Source organism: Taudactylus pleione, unplaced genomic scaffold, assembly GCF_031769625.1.
Source record: "Taudactylus pleione unplaced genomic scaffold, aTauple2 ptg000019l, whole genome shotgun sequence".
Taxonomy (NCBI): domain Eukaryota; kingdom Metazoa; phylum Chordata; class Amphibia; order Anura; family Myobatrachidae; genus Taudactylus; species Taudactylus pleione.
Window position 1 is genome coordinate 28,917,937 of NW_028284421.1, and position 22,563 is coordinate 28,940,499.

Genomic DNA, 22,563 nt, shown 5'->3' on the forward strand with positions numbered 1-22,563 from the left:
AAACTCGCGTTGCGAGCGTATTGCCAGAAAATGCATCCGCGACGCTGAATTGCAATGCAGGCGAGCCGCAAAATGGCACGCACGTGCAGCAAGGTAGCATTGTGGAAGGTATTGCCAGCAGTTCACGCGCACCACCCTCACCTTATGTGGATGGAGGTGCAAGTACAGTTATCAAAAATACCCATAAAAATTTAACAAGCAATTTGTACCCTCTCTTAAGCAACTATAAAGAAAATGTTAATGATGTGGATGAGGAGCCTATTGTAATAGCCTATTGTAATGTCTGCCATTTCCCATGCTGTACAAATGATAGATGCTACACCACGACAATTACGAGTGGTGCCGCCATCTCCATCGGTAACAGCTAGGGAAGTGCTAACACCCTCTGCACCCATAGAGGAAGTTGTTAATACCATACGTAGCAGCAACAGATTAAACCCCCAGCCAGGTAACAAGGTCAAAAGGTAGCAGCGCTACCGGTCTGCATCCCATTCGGACAATAACTGTTCTGAATAGAAATGCAGATGCCAACGGTGTAGTGCCCACGAGGGAAGTAGTAATGCATTGTCCTTGGACAAGAGCAGAACTAAATTCCATCATAAATGATTTCCCCGATCCCAAAAAGGAACTAGCCAAATGTCAGAGATTTTTGAGGAATTTGGGTAGTTCTCATGAGCCAACTAATAAAGATTGGCGTGTAGTGTTAAGGGCCTGTCTACCACGCAATACCGACGTGGCAAAATTCATCACAGATTGTGTATTGGATGGTGACGTTCCCTTAACGGACCAAGTAAACCAAGGTAATATTTCCCGCATTGTAACTCAATTGGGTATATATTTTCCGGTAGTAGTTAACTGGAACAAAATTTTCACTATAAAGCAAAAAGGAGAGTGAATCTGCAGAAGAGTATTGCGACCGGGCTCTGCAGGCTATCACCCAGTACACTGGGTTAGAGGATATTAAAGATAGCACTCACCACAGGGGAATGATAGTCACGGTACTCATGGACGGTCTTAAGGAAAACTTAAAGACTTGGGTTCAGACCTCACAACCTGGCTGGAGGGGAGTCACAATAGATACACTCATAGAATCTGCCATAGAACATGATATGAACATCTCAAAGAAGAGAGAGACCCAGAGTGAAAAACTAATGGCTGTCAGTATTCAAGCTCTGGAAGGAATGACGGTAACATCACAGCCAACAGACACACTTGCATCTACACACACACACACCTACACCTGAACAGTAATATGTCCTCACTAATCCCACGCAACAGCAAACACAGCTCTATTCTACTAACCCTACACAACCACAGGTCCCACACTACTCACAAACTTCATATCCCCACAATACCCTTATACTCCATATCCACCATCTTTTCCCCCTGCTCAAACCTCACAACAACCTGTGTCTTCATCCGATCCACGAATATGTTTTAATTGTAACCAGCCAGGACATTTAAGTAGAACCTGCAGAGTAAAAAGGGTAGGACCCCCAAACTGGAGAGTACCTGGATATCCCCATAAGGGATATGCACAGACCAGCAAATATCCAGCAAGCACCAGCTCCAATTGTGGCCGTTAATACTTTATTGGAGAATGGTAGCCAACGCTAGGGGTCAGGTCATACCTGTAGTCTACAGATAGTCAGGTTAACGGGAAGTACTAGAGAAGAACCGGTCTTGATGGTTGAAGCTGGTACTGAATATCCTTTTCTTGTAGACACAGGGACGACCAGGTCAGTGATAAAATCTCCCGTTAATTTACAGGTGACCAATGAGACAGTACCAACAATGGGTGTAACAGGTAAAGTGCAGCATTATCCTCTAACAAAGTCCACAGAGGTTACTATTGGGCCGTTGTATACCAGACATTCTTTCCTTCTGGCTGCTGCGGCTCCTACTAACCTGCTGGGTAGAGATTTGTTATGCAAGATGGGATGTGTCATATATTGCACTCCTGATGGTGTATTTCTAGATATCCCAGAGAAAGTTGCGCACGAGGTGCGGGATATGTTGGACACTCCCCAAAGGATAATGTATCACTCTACGAGTTTAAATGAAAATCCATCTTAGGTAGATCAAATGTTGTCCCAAATTCCAGATTCCCTTTGGACTAAGGATGGACAGGACACTGGATTAATGGCAAACGTAAGCCCCGTAATGGTAAATTTAAAAGGCGGTAGGCAAGCTCCAAAAATTCCCCAGTACCCACTAAAACAGAAGGTAGAATTAGAGGTTTTTCCAATAATTGAGCAATTATTGCAACAGGGAATTTTAGTTCGTACAGCTAGTGTAGCCAATAATCCCATCTTTCCGGTGAAGAAGAGTGGTGGGAGGGGTTATAGGCTGGTACAGGACCTTAGAGGTGTTAATAAGGTAGTAGAGAGCCAATTCCCCGTAGTGCCAAATCCAGCTGTCATTCTTATGCAGATCCCTCCAAACGCAACCCGTTTCACTGACATTGACCTCTGTTCTGCTTTCTTGTCTGTGCCTCTCCACCCTGACTGTCAGTATCTATTCGCATTTACATACAGAGGTGTGCAATATACATGGACACGGTTGCCCCAAGGTTTCATAGACAGCCCCAGTATCTTTTCCCAGGCATTGCACGACTGTTTACAATCCTTTCAACCTGCAAATGGATCTGTTCTAATTCAATATGTGGACGATTTATTGCTGTGTTCTGATTCGTTTATGTCATGTTTGAATGTTGCTTCATCTCTCGCATACAGGACACAAGGTGGCTAAGGACAAACTACAGCCGTGCCAATCCAGAGTAAAATATTTGGGACACTGCCTAACCCAGGGGTTAAGACATCTTACAAATGATAGATTCCAGGCCATACAGAACATTACACTGCCGCAGAATCAACAGCAAATTCGTACCTCCTGTGTGGATACTGTAGAATGTGGATCCCAGGTTTTTCTATTTTGGCCTTGCCTTTGCAGGACTTGGTCTATTCCTCAAAGCCCGATCGTGTCATACACACAGAGGAATCAGAGCAGGCTTTCCTTAATCTTAAGGATAGTCTGACAAAAGCACCTGCATTGGGAATACCTGATTATGAAAAACCTTTTGATTTGCATTGTACGGAAGCCGCTGGTTGTCCTCACACAAAAACATGGTGATGCCCGTAGGCCCGTAGCATACTACAGTGCCCAATTGGACACTGTGGAAAGATCACTCCCCACCTGTTTGAGAAGAGTAGCAGCTACTGCTCTTTTGGTGAGTAAAAGTGAGGACGTAGTATTGGGTAATGATATGAATGTATACACTCCCCATGCTGTATCTGCTCTGCTGAACTCTGCTCAAACCAGACACGTCTCTTCGGCAAGGTTTAACAAATGGGAACTAGCTCTAATCGTACCTGCAAACATCACTGTTAAATGTTGCAGCACGCTGAATCCAGCAACGTATTTACCATATGTACAACATGATGTACAAAGGGTGGAAGGAGGAGAGTTGCTGGCGGAGGGTGAGTTCAGCGGACAAAATGATACACACAATTGTATGGAATATCTGAATCAAACCTTTGCTGCTAGACCTGACATACACGACACACCTTTAGAGAATGTAGATGTGACTTTTTACATGGATGGGAGTTGTCATAGACAAACAGACACAGGTGAATTATGTACAGGTTATGCTGTTGTAAATGACACAGACATCATAGAAGCCAAACCTCTTGGTCCTCCTCACTCAGCCCAGGTGGCAGAGTTAGTAGTACTAACTAGAGCGTGTGAACTGGCAGCAGGCAAATCTGCTAACATTTACACTGGCTCGAGGTACGCGTTCGGGGTGGTGCACAATTTCGGGTTCTATGGCGTCTGAGAAATTTTATGACAGCAGCAGGCACACCAGTTGCACATTCCCGACACATAAAATATCTTTTAGAAGCAATCCAACTGCCCAAAGCGGTGGCAGTAATCAAGTGTAAAGCCCACACATGTGAGGATGACCCGGTGTCACTGGGCAACAACAGAGCCGATGGAGCTTCAAAATGGGCAGCAGGGTTAAAAATGTTGTTTTCTCCCACTGAAAAAATTATGCCCCTCATTCAGACCCACTCGCGAGCGGCTGTCTGCTCACAAGTGGGTCGATGGTCTGCACTGCGCATGCGCACGACGGAGGGAGCTCCGTCGTGCGCATGCGCGAGACGCGACGAGCGAAGGACTTTCCTTCGCTCGTAGTGTCTCATCAAAGGGGGCGTGCTGTCGATGTTGACTGACAGTACGCACCCTTTGGTGGACGCCTGCCAGACGGAGGCGTTCCCATGGGAACGCCTACCGTCTGAAGCCGGCCCCACTGACATCACTAGTGATGTCAGTGGGAGTGATTTTGGCTCTGATAGAGCCAAAATCACTCCTGGTCTTGCGGTTGAGAAACTCAACCGCAGGCTTCTGCTCGCAGTTTCGATGGTCGCGATGGTCAAGACCATCGCGACCATCATCCTGCACGCTCGTATATATGCTGTGGGTGGTGACCCACAGCTATACTAGCGTCCAGGAGGACGCTCCATATTAATGGAGGTGGGCCCTGATTCAGAGCGAGCGCTCTGGTCAGAGGTCCGGCTCTGAATCAGGGCCTATGTCTTTCCAAACAATTAGTATGCTGCAATTAATTGAGATGCAAAATTTGTGTTCAATTCAGGAAAAGTCCATTTGGAAGTCCAAGGGATGTGGGTAAGAGTCCTCCGGGCTCTGGAGGGACGGACAAGGTAAGCCAGTAGCCCCCAAGGCATATTACCCCAGCCTGGCTGAGGCAGCACACGGTCTGGTGAGAGAGCATACTGGTGCGCACCAGGTTTTTCTTCACAAGCAGAAAAGATAGCAATGCCCTGTCTGACCTGCTTGAGGAAGAACATAGGGAAAGCGATCCCTACCAAAGCGTCCCACATTCCACCAACTGATGGACCTTTCCATGTGATACAAATTGATTTCATCCAATTACCCCCCTGCAGGAATCTTAAGTATGTATTAGTGTGCACTGATGTATTTTCTAATTGGGTTGAGGCCTACCCAGCGGCCACTAATACTGCTGCGTTTACTGCCAAGAAAATAGTTCAGGAATTTGTATGCAGATACGGTATCTCTAAAATCATCGAGAGTGACAGGGGTACTCATTTCACAGGTGATGTTTTTCAAAATATGTGTAAGCTGATGGGTATTAATAGCCGACTTCACACCCCCTACCGACCGCAGGCCAGTGCCAAGGTAGAGAGGATGAACGGGTCTATTAAAGATAAGTTAAGTAAAATCATGGCAGAGACTGGACTAGGTTGGCCAGAAGCATTACCGTTGGTCCTGCATAGTATAAGGACCACTCCCAGACGCCCTCTAAATCTGTCTCCCTTTGAAATACTGTTCGGTAGACAATCTCATTTGATTATAAGTCCACAGGAAGACTTGAAAAGGTAACAACGAGGTAACTGTAAAGTATCTTATATCAATGAGTAAGCAGTTAAAACAACAGCAGCAAAAACTGAAATTGTTGTCCAATGATATGCCTGAAACTAACGGTCATGATGTTGAACCAGGAGAATATGTTATGATCAGAAATTTCTTGCGTTCAGGTTGTTTGATCGGTGGGAAGGTCCGTACCAGGTGCTGCTGACAAGTACTACATCTTTGAAGGTGGCTGAGGGAGATACCTGGGTCCATTCCACTCACTGCAAAAAGGTCAACCAACCGGTGGAGAAATGAGTTGGAGACAAGGCTGATAGCGTGGACCTGTTGTTCGTGAGCTTGTTCCGGGAGGATTGAAAAGGTTGTAGTGAGATACCTGAACTAAAAGAAATTTGCTGGTCTTGTTGTGGCAATGTACGGGCCTGCTGTGTGCATTTTCATATTCTCTTTTAGAGTGTTCACCATCCTGGTCAGTTCAGGAATGTCCGGTTTCTGTAAAGGGGGACCGATTGTGGAGAGGGGAGTAGATGGCAGTGCTGATGCAGTGGAGTGAGAAGGAGTGCAATGCCAATCAGGGGAGTGTCTGACCAATCTTAGTACTGTTATTGTTAAGAGAGCTGTTATCCCAGATACTCGGGGACGGTGTGGAGGTTTATCGTCTGAAGATTCCTGTATTTGTGAGCTTTGTGGGTCCCTAGTTGATGAGAACTGTATCCAACGGTGCCAGCCTAAATATAACCTGTACTGGGGTGGGTATCCTATAGAGGATTATCATAGCATGGTAGGGAAAGTGTTAAATCAAACTGATTGCTGGGTGTGTTCATATGTGCCACAGGGACAGCATAATGTAGGGTTGTTGCCATTTCCGCTGAATATCACGGAAATTTTAGAATTGCAGAAAGGGAAAACCTTGGATGGAAAATTCCTCTCATCCAAACCACCTCATTTCAAACTATCAATTCCAAGTAGATAGATCACTTTTGTGTTTAAACATAACCAACCCCAATAAACCCGGGAGTTGGGAAGTGACAGGGAATAATCAGACGATGACCTTCTCACAAAGAGCTGATAAAGAGTCCATAAACCATGATCTGTTACGCTCAAATAAGTCTAGTGGGAGACATTTTAGGTACCGGTATGCATTGAGTTCCACCAAAGAAATTATTGGTAAGGTGCCAGATGGTTATTGTGCTAAAATAATACAGCCATAAACTTGCATGTACCAGATGGAAGACCCAGAAATAGAATTGTTTGCAAGGGAAATGTGCTTAATGATAATGATGCATACCATTCCTTATGTTCTCCCTGATAATGTATATTTTATATGTGGAAGAAAAGCGTATAAGTGGCTCTCCCCGAGTTCCGAAGGTTTGTGTTACCTGGGAAGAGTAGTCCCAGAAGTTATGACCCTCACACATGGTGAAATGCTTAGTATACATAAAAACACACCATCACCATATCTTCACACGCAATATGAACACAGAGGCAAAAGAAATATGATACCTGGTGACATGCATAAAGCCACTCAGTTAATTAGTGAGACAACTGGCTTTCAAGTTTTAGTCGCATTGGATCCCACCAGGATCGCTCAGGGTACATTAAACTTTAGATATATTCAGGAACTTGCTAAATTGATAGATAATATCACCGAGATGTACGATGACACATTCAGGTATACAGGGAGAGAATTGCAAGCATACAAGAAATAACTGGTGCAACACAGGCTAGTGTTAAATTATTTAACTGCTGTTACTGGAGGGTATTGCGTAACCTTGGCCACCCAATTTGGAGTAAAATGTTGCACCTATGTCACCAATGATACCAGCAACCCTAAGGAAGTGATAGACCGGAAGATGGATGAAATTCTGCTGAACCCAGTGAAATTTCATGGCTGAACCCAGTGAAATGGTTCTCAGGTCTAGGGGAATGGGTCCAGGAAGTGATCGCCAGCATCGGCAAATTCTTAATCCTTATACTGATTGTCATCATAATTGGCATGTGTGTCCGGTGTGTTCCTATTGTGTTGAAGTGTGGAAAATGTAAAAATAGAGTAAAACGAAAGAAAGAAATTATGATGGTGGTCAGTATGAATACCGAGGTAAATATAGAACTGCATTACAACCCTGAACTAGGAAATACCATCATTTGATGTATTATATTTAGACATGCATAGAATGTATTATTGAAATGTTATTTTAAAACACCTCAGATAATGTAAAGTCTCAAATTTCCCCTTCAAGGCTGCCTTTATAGGACTGGTGTATCCCCACACCTTTCACATGATCTTCCAAGATCCGCGGTGTGCGTATAATAGTAGTTTTATGTCCCCACTCAGAGACACATTATTGATGGATTAAGAATCACCTTGTGCCATCACATAATAACACTAAATAGTATATAAATGTAAGCCTAAATTATATTTTAACAATCAGATTGTGATAGCATGTTGTTCGCTATCAAAGGGCGGACTGTCGAAGCTGGATAATTGGCTGAGACAAGATCAGTTTAAAATTGGATTGCAGCGACGCCATCTTGCAACTGGCCGCAAGACGCCATCTTCAAAATGAGATCGCAAGACGCCATTTTGCGAATGGCCGCCTAAGCGCCATTTTAGATAAACTCACACTTTAGTACATGTGGCGATATTACTATTAGCATCATGCGATTGCATCTTTCACCATTTCTCATACACACATTAATACGCACAATTGCGCTGTTAACTAGTCGCATATTAGCGAATGCATAAGATACTGTATGAAAACGCTGAATATTAGCTTCATGCACAGGAATCTGCCCCAAGTTAACTAGCGTCTTTACATCAAACCCCACATACTCACATTACATATTCACATACAAGGTTCCATAAGCTTTAAGGTATAAGATTCAAGTATGCACATTTATTATAATGGCTATGAAATAAAGATTATTTCGTAACTAAGGTTTTATACGTGATAAGTAGGCCATGTTTGGTATTGTACTGAAGCGTACTCTCTCAACAGTATTCCGGTAATATCGATGGAGAGATCGCAACATGCATTCTCAACTTATGGACCACAGAGACTTCAAGCAACAAAATGTACATTATATGAACAACTGTTAGGATTTGCATGAGGCGGGAAACCAGACACCACCAGTTGTTAGAGGCTGGAGTGTGTCTATTTGAACCAACCTGTTAAATGCCTTGTAACATATGCCCTCTCCTTTAGGACCAATGGTATTAGCAACAAACTTCTCTCTTGTGTTGTTTATTTCTGGGGGTATAAATATGTGTGCTCTGACCCTGGGTTCCTGGTCTTCGTGCTGAATGCTGATTGACGAGGGGATTCTTGCTGATGCTTACATCTGCACCAGAGAGCGCTGCGTATGTATAACTGTACTTGGGTCTGTATAATTTCTTTGCGCTAAGATTATATGAGGATCATAGTGTGTAACTGCTGTACTTTTTACTTGAATAATACTTTGTGCTTTGGAACCACAGGTTCTAGGTCTGGAGTCTTTATTTACTGTATGACTGCGTACGCAAAATAGCGTCATCCTTAGAGGTTTATAGGAAGGCTATTAGAAGGTATAGGCAGGGGTATTCATAAGGTTCAAAGGCAGTATCGTTACTGGCAAGGGTAAGTCTAGTAGTGTCTCCGCGTCACGGCTATCTGGGTGCCACCATGTTGGTGTTGGCCATGTGACATAGCAGGCCAATAGTCTGTGGGTCACCTGCTCTCTCTGGCCTATCACATTCTGTTACTGGGTACTTAAGGGTGTTCGGAGTGCCCTGTAGTTGCCAGTACAACGTGTTCACAGCATTAGCTGTGAGAGAGAGTTCTCTGCGCTCCTGAACCTTAGTCTTGTGCTCCGATGCTTGCCCTAGCTCCTTGTCAGCCTCCGGCTCACTGCATAGCCTGCACCGCTCTGCTTTGTGCTCCGCCGGGGATCAGCCCTGCACCTTCCACCAGACCCACTCCTGCCTGAACCTGTCTCCTCAGTTAACCCATTCCTGCGCAGCCATCTTCACAGCATTACTGGAAGTCTATCTGGATTCACCTCATATTTGTTTATTCCCACTCACTACAGTTCCCTCCTGCCACATATTAGTTTGTTTATTACTGAACTTTAGTTTATCTTATTGTTCATGTCTACCAACATTTATTTATTTATTACCAGTTATTTATATAGCGCACACATATTCCGCAGCGCTTTACATAGAATATTTGGCCATTCACATCAGTCCCTGCCCCAGTGGAGAATACACTCTATATTCCCTATCACATGCGCGCACACATACACATAGGTTAATTGGCTCCCAACACAAATTAACCCTACCAGTATATTTTTGGAGTGTGGGAGGAAACCGGAGCACCCGGAGGAAACCCACGCAAGCACAGGGAGAATATACAAACTCTGCAATATATAAACCTGTTCCGGTGTTTCCTCCTGTTACCACCCCGGGTCCACAACAAACACAGACTCCAACGTGCAGGATCTGTACTGCGCATGTCCCAGTCTTCTACTGCGAGATCTCTCGCAGTTACCAAAACTGCAACCTGATTGACAGACTTATCTGTTTGGGCCTGGGTAGTGGGTGGAGTTGGCCTGCATTTGTGGAAATTAGGGCATCACCCCCGTTTTCTAGAAGTGCTTGAGCCAGGGTCTGCGTCTTCCGACACAGACTACCTGACCCCGGCTGAGCAGTTCCGTTGCACAATGAGTAAGCTAGGGATTACTGTGGATGCAGCACATGCATCGCTGATGCTGGCAGGAGTCGTCTTTTTCCTAAAGACATCTCCTGTTGCAACCATATGCTAGCATTGCTGTTGCATCCAAAGATATAGCAGCAATGCCAACTGTGTACATCTCTGAATCAGACCCATAGGTAGGCCAGTAAGAAGTAGATTACGATGATCAAGATGAGAAATTATAAAAAGCATCGATAAAGGTTTTAGTGGCTTCCAGGGTGAGAAAGGGGCAGATGCTGGAAAGTACAATAATAGGAGAAAGACTGGATGTGAAGAGAGAAAGAGGACAGTGTCTAGGATGACACAGACATTGGATTTGGGGAACAGAGGAAATTGATCTGTGGGATGGGGGTGTGACTTAGAGGACGGAAAGAAGGATTTCAGTTTTAGAGAGGTCCAGTTCAAGAAAGTGGTAGGATATTATAGAGAAGCTAGCCTACATGCAGGAGGTAATACGAGAAAGGATGGCAAAGGAGAGGTCAGGGGAAGAGTTGGGTGTCACTGGCAAACGAATATTGAAGGCTAAAGGTTGTTAGCAGTTTGTGGTAATAGATTTTCAAGGCACAGTTTCTAATAATTGAAAAGTTTTATTTGTGTCTTTGACTGGTATTTATTAGGAATTTTTCATAGAGTACACGGAAAGATGGTTAACGCCAGGACCGGAGGGCGGCAGGGCACTTAGCATGAAGACAGGCATGGAAAAGAGGGGAGTGGATCCCCTTGTCGTCCCTGCAGGGGTCGTGCCCAGCACGCACGGAATAGATGCACACGGCATCTATTCGCCCAACGGTGACTATTTCACCGTAACTTGGCTACGCAGGGGGGGCAGCAACCAGCTGGCTGTTTCAGAGCAACACAGTCATAAGCATTGCAAAATCAGACAGGGCACAATGTCCTGCTAAAAATGCATAGCGGGAACGCTAATAGGGTATGCATAAACATTATGAACGTGTAAATACGGACACATGCCCGTTTCCTCAGACTGTTTATGCCAATCCCTGAGAAAATTTAAGACCCCATGCAATCTTTAGTAAATCTTGTATTATTGCCTCAACCTGCCGTCAATAAGGGGTGGATTCCAGCAGTTTGCAAGGCCCGGCCACCAGACACGTTAACCTGGACCACATTGCGATGTCAGAATGTGAAAGGAGTTTGGCAAAATAAGAAGAAGTGCAGTGCAAGGGGGCAAGGGCAGAGCCTTGGGGAACAACAACAGGATGTGGGATGGGTTGAGTTGAGTTGAGGTGGAGCCAGGAGTGGAGACAGAGAAGGTACATTTGGACAAGCTGGAAGAGTACCGTGTGAATTCAGTGTCACAGAGGACAATGGAATGGAGAATTGTGGGGATAGTCGACAGTACTGAATGTTGCAGGGAGGTCCACAAGGATCAGTACAGAGTAGTGACCCTTGGTCTTTGATGACTTTGGTGAGGGCAGTTACGGTTGAGTGGTTCGGACAAAGACTATATTGGACAGGGTCAAGAAGGGAGTGGGTAGTAAGTAAGGGCCTGATTCAGACCCACTCGCGAGCGGCTGTCCGCTCGCAAGTGGGTCGATGGTGTGCACTGAGCATGCGCACGACGGAGGGAGCTCCGTCGTGCACATGCGCGAGACGCGACGAGCGAAGGACTTTCCTTCACTCGTTGTGTCTGATCAAAGGGGGCGTGCTGTCGATGTTGATTGACAGCATGCCCCCTTTGGTGGGCGTGCCTCCCAGAAGGGGGCGTTCCCAAGGGAACGCCTACCGTCAGAAGCCGGCCCACTGACATCACTAGTGATGTCAGTGGGAGTGATTTTGGCTCTGATAGAGCCAAAATCACTCCAGGGCTTGTGGTCGAAAAACCCGACCACAGGCTTCTGGTCGCACTGGCGATGGTCAAGCCATCGCGACCATCATCCTGCACGCTCGTATGTGCTGTGGGTGGTGACCCACAGCTATACGAGCGTCCAGGAGGACGCTCCATTTTTATGGAGGACGGCCCTCATTCAGAGCGAGCGTTCTGCTCAGAACGTCCGGCTCTGAATGAGGGCCTAAGTAAGTAAGTCTGTTGTAGACAACACACTCATTGAGTTTGAAAGCCTAAAGGACAGATGCCCCTATATCCCCAATACTTATAAAGGGAGAACGGGTCAAATGATGGTTTCTAAAGAATAGGGGTGACCAGAGTGTGTTTGAAGGGGGATAGTACCTGAAAGGGAAGATAGGATGAGGAAGTTGGCAATGAGGGGGTAATGGAGGAGGTGGGAGGGGATTGGATTAATGGTCTCGCATGTGGTGCTTGAAGTATGTCAGATGTCCCATCGCTGGTTTACTCTGACCTGCTCAAGTTAACAAAAAAAATAAAAAAGAAGAGTTACGATCATGTCTAACCCTTATGACCTCCAAAACATTCGAAAATTACACATTAGGTATCAAAATAAACATGACAAACAAGAAAATTACTCATGGAAAAGTAATTGGGTGGTTTAGCCTTTTTTAAAAATTGTCACTTTAAATCTAGCTGCTAAATTACAGAAATCTTGCAACTGCCTGCAAATTCACAGGCTATTATATTTGGGAATTAACCTGCAGGCTGAAGAACAGAGAGAGATATGATCTTTAGCAGTGATAGCAGAGAAACGAGAAGCAGTTTACTGCAGTTTACCCCTTCTGTGTCACGCCTGTCTGCCCTTCCCCTTTAGAATGTAAGCTCTCACGGGACCTCTTCCCTCATGTGCTTCTCTTTACATTTTCTTCTACTCTTTACTCCCCATAAGGGCACCTAACACGTGACCTCCAATTCCCGGCTGCTTACTGTGAGTGCTTTAATCACTATTGCAGCAATGTATATAAATCGTGTCCTTGTCCTGCAAGTTACTTGTTTCTTGTTCACCTATTAGTTCTATGTACTATGTAAGGCGCTGCGGAACACTTGTGGCGCCATATAAATAAAAGGATAACAACAACAACTAAATGCCACCGGTCTATATCCTGACAGGGGACTTAAGATAGGCGTTGAAATACCGACACCTATCTTAATCCCGACAGCGGGAACGCCGAAGGATGCCAGCCCGAAGAGCCAAGTCCAGGGCGTCCTTAGCATTAGCCGCGGTGTGGGGGCGGGAGGTTTAGGAAGTGTAGCGGGGTTAGGGTTAGGTGCCCATACCGTTCCTCAGAGAAACATAGCTTATTTGCAGGCAAATCCAGGTTGTCATCAGAGAGCCTACAAGAAGCAGTTTAAAGTTGCGCACTGGGTTTAAAGTTGGTAATGGGTAGAATTTTGCTAGTGTTATTCAATTCCACTTCTGGAATTCAAAGTCTTGCCCGCTCGCCCCCATATATACACACACACACACACAACCGGCTCACACGTGACCTCACAAGGAAGCTGGAGGAGAGCTGTGTGGGAGATAGGAATGAATTATAGGGGAGAGCTGTGAGTGGAGGAGGTAGGGTGAGCTGTGAGGGAAGGAGGAATCAGGCATCTGGTTTGTTATTTTGTCTGTAGTAGCAGTGGGAACCGTGAACTGGGAAATGCAGCCAGCACAGTCACACGCACCAGCTCTCAATGTACATGCCATGGACAATTTTCAGAATTACACTCTTTCCCACCCTATTTCCTTTGCTATTAATTGCCACCTCATCTCCTCGCACTCAGGATTTCACCTTCAACTACAACGTAATTTTTATGGTTGCTGGACAAGAAGGTGTTTTCGAGATTGAATGAACCGAAGTAAGACATTACAGAGACGCGACTTCAATATGGGTCTCTTCAAAACCTTGTGGCAGTCCAGACCGTAATCTTTAAATAAATGTTATGACAAAATAGGATGTTCGAAATACATATAACACAAAGCACTGTAGTATTAATAAGCAGCATGGTCATAATATATAAAAAGATGGCTGAAATCACAGAGTTGCAGGTGGTATTCTGTGAGATGTATAAAGGGTATTATGTATTGGGTAAGGATTTTTATACAACTTATGCAGAGCAGACCTGACATTATTATATAATATGTGGGTTTGTAAATGAGGTTCTCCACATAGCTTTGGGAGGCAGCGTTATTGCTAAATGGAAAATTGAGAGGCATCTGTCAAAAAGTTATGGTATATATTCCGTGTCAGAGGTAGGAGGCCACGCCCCAGAATAAGGCATTCTGACTAAATGCACTGGGTTGCCCCCAGCATCGTGTTTTTCATTAAGTTGTTCTGTGGACCAGTTGGCTGGAGTATTGAGACTAGACCTGGAGCAATTGTTAATACTGGTGGACCAGTAATACATAATCTGAATTTTACTGCTTTTGTAAGCAGATTTTATGTTGCCGTTTATAATAAAAGGAATATTCATTCAAAGGTAATCCACCAAAGTGGTGAGATTTTATTTTTAGATTCCTGGGTGGTTACGCCTAAAGAAGCATGCAGTCCTTAATTGAAGCTCCTTAAAGAACCCCAGACAAACAGGCAGACACTTTAGTTTTCTAGCCCAGCAAGATTTTGGGCATAAGAATATGTGGCAAAGTGGGCATACTGGTCACATTTTACAAATTACAACAAATAGTTGAGGGCTAAATATAAGTGGGTTGAATATAAGGGAATCCCCTCTGCAGATTTCCGCTGTCAAATTTCTGTCCCTAAAGGCAGCCATACACAGTGCAATTATCATGCCGATACTTGCTGCTCTCTATGGCCATGACAGAGCAGCAATTATCACTCTGTCAGTTCCAGTATACCGAATACATAGGATAGTTTGTGGATATACTCACCATCCGTCAGACTGAAAAGTTATCTGAAAGTGTATGGCAATGTATCGAGTACGGAAGAAGAAAGAAAACTTTTTTTGGGAGCACTCTTTATATTAGTTTGTGTTGAAACATAATTTTTAACAATATCCCCCCGCAAAAAAACAAAACAAAACAAAACTATTTCTACACCACGTTACATTTGTGGCCGGCCGGTACAGTGTCGCAGTGCAAACGCCAGATGCTTCCTGCGTGGCAAAGGATCTGACTAGGCAGAACGTTCGGTATATGGGAGAATGGTTGGCGAACCAGGAAAAAAAAAGCAGTTAAATTAAGGACACTGTAACTTGCACTATCTGTGTACTGAAAAAAAAAAAAAAGTCTTTTTTTTTTGTTTTGTTTTTTTTACACTAAAGGTGCTTAAAGACATGTCAAATGCTGCTAGTATGTTCTCCAGATAGTGTGTGCATGCTGTGTAATTAAATTCACCTGCTGTCTAAGCAGAGCAAGGCTCACATGCTGAGTTTCAATTAACCACTGCATTGCTCAGAAAAAAAAAAGGCAGTTATCTTTTTCGGTGTTAAACTGGGATAATTGTTGCACTGCCAAAAGGAAAAAATAAATATATATATATATATATATATATTTTTTTTTTTGGTAAATACTGACTTATTTAAAACCACTTAAGTTCGTACATAGGCCTCCAAAAGAAACAATGGAGGAAGTTTTTCACACTATAGTAAATTTGTTGACCTCTCATCAATAAACAGAGGAACAAATGTTACAGCTGGTGGGCACTGAGCAATTAAAGAAAAGGTCTACCTCAGATGACCCCGAAGCTTATTTACTGATATTTGAGAGGATGGCACAGCACTTATAGTGGCCACTGGATACTTGGGCTCATAGATTTGTCCCCATCTCACTGGTGAGGCTCTGAAAGACTATGCTTATTTGTCCTCTGCTGATGCGGAGAAATATGACCTAGTCAAAAGTGCCATTCTGGCCTGGTCAGGACTCACTCCTGCTGGAAAAGCGCAGCAAATAGGCTCTATTACCAGGTGTCCAAATGTGGGAGCAGGTTGCAGAACTTGCCAGACAGGGGCTGAGTTGGCTCCAGCCGGAAGTCTGCACTTCCGCTCAGATTGTGGAGACGGTAATTATCGACCAGTGCATAAGGACTCTAGGTCAGATTATGCAGCGCTGGGTCATACACACCAATCCTCAGAATCGTAAACATCACTGGAGACTCCGTGGTTGTCTAGCATTAATGCGGAGAGCCAGGTCATGTAAGGCGGGACTGTTCAAAGAAAACAGAGCCTATGAAGTGTGGTATCGCCAGCACAGGCGCTATATATCCAACTTTCTATACTATGGTACCCCTGGATTCCAGACCCCCATTAATGTGGGAGTCTGTTTCGCTGAATAGCCAAGAACTACCGGCTATTATAGACTCAGGGAGTGAGCTAACCCTGATCTTCAAGGCTGTCCTACCCAGGCCACTAGAGAAAATGGCAGGGTTAGTTGAGGTACTCGGTGTACATGGTTCCACAGAAAACATCTCCCAAGTGCGAGTGAGCCTCACCATAAAGGGGCGCACTTATGAGGTGGTAGCCACGGTAGGACCTGAGCTCCCTTATATTGGAACACAATTTCCCAGGATTTGCTGAGTTTTTAAAGGACCATCAGAGACAAAGCAAGTGTAGTCTCCAAGGCCTTACCTCATAAAGTGGAGAAGAGTGGAAGAGCACGACCAGTCATCTTTAGAGAGGGAACCACTGGGCAATGCATATCAGAGGAAGATAATTTCACTCTGGGCTGGGGTACTTTACCAGAGGAGAGAGATCTGCAACACTTTGCCCAGGTACAGAAAATTAAAAAGTACCTTCAAGAACGTTATACCCAATACGGGTGACGCCAAGAGCGTACTGGAAACCGACATCCCTCAGGTACCTTTGCACCTTTTTATTTTGACTGTACCTTCGGATGTCCTGCTGGCGGACACGTTGTCAGCAGAACGAAAGGTAGCAGAGGTCTTGATCAGCAACAATCGGGATGTGTTTTCTTCCCTTACGAGGTGCACTACCTTGGTAGAAAATGACACATATACCTGAATGGGTGGTTGTAAAGCAGCGACCATATTGCATTCCTGAGGCGTAGTGGCAAGCTGTCCAGCAAGAAGTGAAAGAAATGCTCCAACTTTGGGTCATTGAAGAGTCCAGGGCAATACGTTTTTGTAATGACTTTAGGCGTCTGAATCAGGTTTCCTGGTTTGACGCATACCCGCTACCTCGGGTGGACGAACTAGTGAAAAATTTGGCGAGTAGCCGGTATCTTACGACACTAGACCTCACAAAAAGGGATATTCGCTAATTCCCCTAAGCGAGACCGCCAAGGAGAATACAGCTTTTTCGACGCCTGATGGCCTGTATCAGTATATAAGGCTTCCTTTTTAGCACCTAACTCTCCCCCTTGTGCCTATCCCTAACCATCTCCTTCCACAGCCTAACCCTCTGCCGTGCCTAAACCTAAAAATAAAAAAAATGAAAAACCATGTGTCAACAATTTGTGTGCCGACCTAAGTCCATGACGACCTTTTCACCATGTCGACCATCTAGTGTCAATCTATTGACTGTATCTAAACCAGTGGCTCTCAAACTCGGTCTTCAGGAGCCCACACAGGTCACATTTTCCAAATCACCCAACAGGTGCACAGTTGTATTCATTACTCACTGACATTTTAAAAGATCCACTGATGGGAGCTAATTATTTCACTTGTGAGGAGACCTGGAAAACATGCACTATTTGGGGTCCTGAGTACAGAGTTTGAGAACCTGTGATCTAGACCACAGGTTCTCAAACTCGGTCCTCAGGACCCCAAACAGTGCATGTTTTCCAGGTCTCCACACTGAATCAAGTGAAATAATTAGCTCCACCTGTGGACCTTTTAAAATATGTGGGTGAGTAATGATTACACCTGTGCACCTGCTGGGTGACCTGCAAAACATGAACTGTGTGGGGGTCCTGAGGACAGAGTTTGAGAACCACTGATCTAGACAATGTAGATCTTCCATCCAGATACCGCCCACAGTAGAACTTGAGCCGATACACAGTCTTCATTAGGCCTGGGTACATACTGCTTTATTTGACATACCCCTTCTATGCATTTCTACAATTGAAGTCCTGACCCAAACTGGTTCAACTCTTGATAGAATTACAGAATTAGATATTGAAATTGAAATTGAAACAAGACTCCTCCTTCCCCTGTACTGTCTGGACCTGATTCAGACCCGGATGTAATGACGACATAGGCAGCAAATTGCCGATGCTTTTGGATGTGCACATGCACAGGAGCCGCACTGAATCATAGGACACGGCCTGATTCAGAGATGGACGCTGATGAGATTTTCACACAGATCAAGGAATTGTTTGCCTTCGAGCATGCGTATAAGCCGCACTGTGCGTGCACAGCGATCGCATTGTGATTACGGACACACAGAGGATCCATTCACAAAATGACTGACAGGTTGTCAACGTTTGGGGGTGGTAACAGGGAGTGGTCAGAAAAACAGAGGCGTGCCTGTCCATTTAAACACCATTACATGGGCGTGCATAAATTAGCCACTGCGAGTGCATGCACAGCTCTGCGTGTCAGAAGAGCTCCCAAGGATGCGGCAGGTCATACATGCAGCAAGGGTAAGATGGGCGCTGATGTGCATCAATTTTACAGATATTTACGCAGGTATGTGTCGTCGCACGTGGGCGTCTTTATGCTCGGGTGATCTTTGCTAACATTAGCATATATTCGCTGCTGCGTATGAAATCGCTACTGCGATCGAATTAGCGCCCGTCTCTGAATCAGGCCCAAAGTGCGGCTGCAGACTTCAGGTGAGTGAAGTCTGTCTGCGTCGTCAAATGCAGATTTACTGGCCTTAGTAGCTGGACAGTCTGATTAACCCTAAGATTACTCAGAACGTCCGATGGTCTGCCCATGGTGATCCGATGCATGCATCGGATTTGAGAAGGCACAGGTGGGTGTCTCAATTTAAAAGAGGACACCTGTGAAATCTCCTGTATTGTGCTATTAGTACATAGGAGCAATACATAAAATTATGCAGAAACTGCAGTCTGCATAATTTTACGTAAAAATCAGCTTAATACATATGCCCTAATGTCACATACCAGAGCTGGCCTACTCCATAGGCAAAAAGCAGTTAGGTTAGTATTCATGAAAGCTTGGAGAGAGCTGTGAGAAAGTACCAACCAATTGGCTCCTAACTGTCATTTTTCAAACACAGCCAGTAAAGTGACAGGAGCTGATTGGTTGGTACTTTATCTCTATCCACTTTAGCTCACTCCAAGGCTTAGTATGTAGACCCCAGTCTGTAAAGTGACATGTAGGCTGGGTACCCGAGAAAGAAATCAGCACGATTTGGCATATCGAAACAACAAATCGTGCATATCGTCTAATGTATATGCACTATTGCGCGCTCTCGCAGATGACATACGAGATCGTTTGATTGACTGTCAGTGCTGCATGACCAATCAAACAATGTGTGCAGTTGTGCATTTTAATGAAGGACAGAACGAGGTATCGTTCCGTCACTCAAACCGAGTAGTGTGTGCGGCCAATCTGTTATGCTCCAGGGCAAAGGGAAATCTTCCTGACCTTCTGCACGATTGGCCATCGTTCTAATGTGTACCCGGTTTTTGGAGCAGATCAGTTGGTACTTTATATCACACAATTTTCTCTCTCCAAGCTTTCAAGAATACCCCCCTTAATACCATTTGAGGATGACGTTAACCAACGGAACCAAACTACAAAAATCTACACTTTTTGGAGTCTGGTACATAGGGGTTAGAGAATAATGGGTACCGTGATCTGTAGCGCTAATAAGCCTTTTGCAGTGATTTCTGTGAAATTTGCTGTATCTGGCCACTGGTACATATCTGGGATACATAAAATTATGCAGAAACTTTTTATGGACAAAAACCAAGCTAAATTAACATATATACATATATGATGTACAGGTCAACAAGTTCAGTTAACATCCACAAGAAAATGTCTCCACATGGTAGCACATCACTCATTGGGCTCGATTCAATTGCCCGCAATGTAAATAGCGCTGGGAGATAGCTCCCAGAGCTATTCAATTCTGCGCTGTGTTTACTCGGAGAATGCCCGTTCTCGCAACTAAACACCCTGTTTAGCAAGAAAGGGCATTCCCCAACCTAACTTCCCAGCGCGATGCTGTTTTCCAGGCGTGAAGGGCAGAAAATAGCCTCACGCCTGGAGGGGTGCGAGAAGAAATCCTTAGTCGGGCTTAGCAGCGCGGTGCATTGAATAGCTCCGGGAGCTGATTCCCGGCGCTATTCACAATAGAATCGAGCCCACTGTCATCCACATTTATTTATGTCTTTTCTAATGCAAATAATAGTACTATGTTGCGAATGGATGCAGAAGGAATAATGCATTTTAAAGTAGTTTGGTACAGAAAAGTTTGTTCTTAAACTAAACACAAATGAATTGGGATACATGAGGCAAGGGAGCACCGGTCCCTCACGCACGGTTTCCAGTCTCTTGTCTGCTGCAGAGTATTAGTTGCTGATCTTACCCGGTCCTGTGGCGAGCTGCTCTCGTTCTTCCCGCAGAGCCTTCCGTACCTCTTTAAAGCCCACTCCTCACCTTGTCCTCCCACACCAGAGCATGCCGCCTCCGCCATAGCTGCCACCTGAGACCCGTCAGCCTCCGGCGCTTCCGCCATTAATCATAAAAGCGGGAAATTGAATCACTGCATCACAATCTCGGCTGAGGTGAAGTCATAATCTGTTTGTGTCGTATTAAAGATGCCGTAGTGTTGTTACCTTAATGTTTACCTGGTGGCTTTAAATATTTTTCCCTACGTTAAATATATATGGACTTTGATTTGTTGGCCATCTTATCACAGGATACATTTATTATCAAATAGTTTGATTTGCTTCTTTACAATTGTATGCATATTTGTAGCTGTGTATATATTCTTTCCTTTCTAGAGTCACAGCTCTGAATTGCCTAATTATTAGGTGGATGCCATTGCTATGATTAAAATAAATACATAGCTGTATGGAGTTGAGACATTTCGTATAATTTCAACTCTATAGCAAATATTTGAGTATAAAGGACCAGAGAATTATAATTATTATTCTAATAAAATAATAAGGTTCTTCCTCATCTTTGCGGCCCCCTGCTGGAGGCGCTGGTTACGCTACTTACGTATTTTCACTAGTCAGTGAAGATACGTAAGTAGCGTAAACGTGAGAAAATACCATTCGACCCCTTGCGGGCTCGCTTCGCTCTACATGCTGCCGGCACGGTGGCTCGCTTTGCTCGCTACAAGGATATATTCCCCCTCCATGCCCACTTGGATGGTAAGGAATGACGTTGGACACTGGCTGATCTTTACGCTACTTACGTATCTTCATTGACTAGTGAAGATACGTAAGTAGCGTAACCAGCGCCTCCAGTAGGGGGCCGCAAAGATGAGGAAGTACCAATAATAATTATTTAGTTAGCAAGCTTCAATAGATTTTTGATGCTGTACAACATGGAGTTAATAAACAGTAGTTTTCACTAAATGCTTACATTGTGAAGGCTAGTTCTGCACACAGCTTTTTCAACTAATGGTGGAACATAGGGCCCATTTATTAAGGTATTATTTATTAAGGTATTATCCTCCTCAAAATCCCTTCTGCACGATTAAAGTGTGCTGCCATTTAAGAAACGTCTAGCACTGGAAATATCAGAGATGTCTCCCGCCTTAGGAAAACAAAACTAATGCTACAGTCTGCATTATATCTTAATGGGGACTGTGGTCTGACGCAGTTTATTTTCGGGGCTTGATCCCAATGCTAATGCCATCTTCAGATAGTGTTAGCCACTCTAAATAAATAGGGAGAGCTAGGGATGGCCATCAGCCATCAATGTTTTCAAAACATCGATGGTGGCTGGCCGATCTTAACTAATTTTTTATTTTTTTTTTCTCATTACAGGATGGAGCTTAGCCCCACACCCAGGGCCTGATAAGCCACCCCCCCATTTTTGATTGGTCCACAGCCCAGCATCTCCCAGCGGCAGTGGCCATCGAAGGGGTGCAAACCATCAATGGTACACCACAGATGGTTTGTGTGCCATCAATAGTAACCACTGATGGGTCTATCGATGGACACTCCATCGATGGCCATCCCTAAGGAGAGCGTCGCTGCTGGAGAGGAATGTTGTGATTCCTCCCCAGCAGATTCCATGCTCCTCCCATGCAGGTGATGGCTGCAAACCTCTTTATGGAGCCATTGTCCCGGCGCCAAGAGTTTTTGTTAACTAGAAATTATACTATTCAGGGGCCTCACTGTCACCAAAAATAAATTTACTACCTAATGAGAAGTAGTAATTAGCAGTAGCGTAACTGCTGGAGGCAACGGAAGCAATGTGTCAGGGGTGGTACCAGGGTGCGCACTGAGACAGGGAGGGTGGCGCAGAAAACTGAGGGCTTTGTAGTTTGACCTGCGCATTGCCTGTAGCACTAGAGTTCCCATATACGGGCATTTACATGACGTGCGATGAGGTCAATGGCTGGAGAGGCGCATATGGAGATGGGTGTGAGTGCTGGGAGCCTGTCTCATTCCCTACTCACTCTACCTCTCCCCTCACTACATTAAGCTTCAGTGTCCATTGA

General features: G+C 44.7%; 1 protein-coding gene across 1 annotated transcript in view; it reads right to left on the reverse strand.

Annotated features, from left to right (window-relative positions):
• REC114 (REC114 meiotic recombination protein) overlaps positions 1-20,592 on the reverse strand; it is a 286,120-nt gene extending 265,528 nt beyond the window's left edge. Inside the window, exon 1 of the mRNA XM_088446220.1 lies at positions 20,470-20,592. Coding sequence (XP_088302346.1) covers positions 20,470-20,577 — 108 coding nt within the window. The 5' untranslated portion in view covers positions 20,578-20,592. The remainder of the gene's footprint in view (positions 1-20,469) is intronic.
• Positions 20,593-22,563: the final 1,971 nt, after the last annotated feature.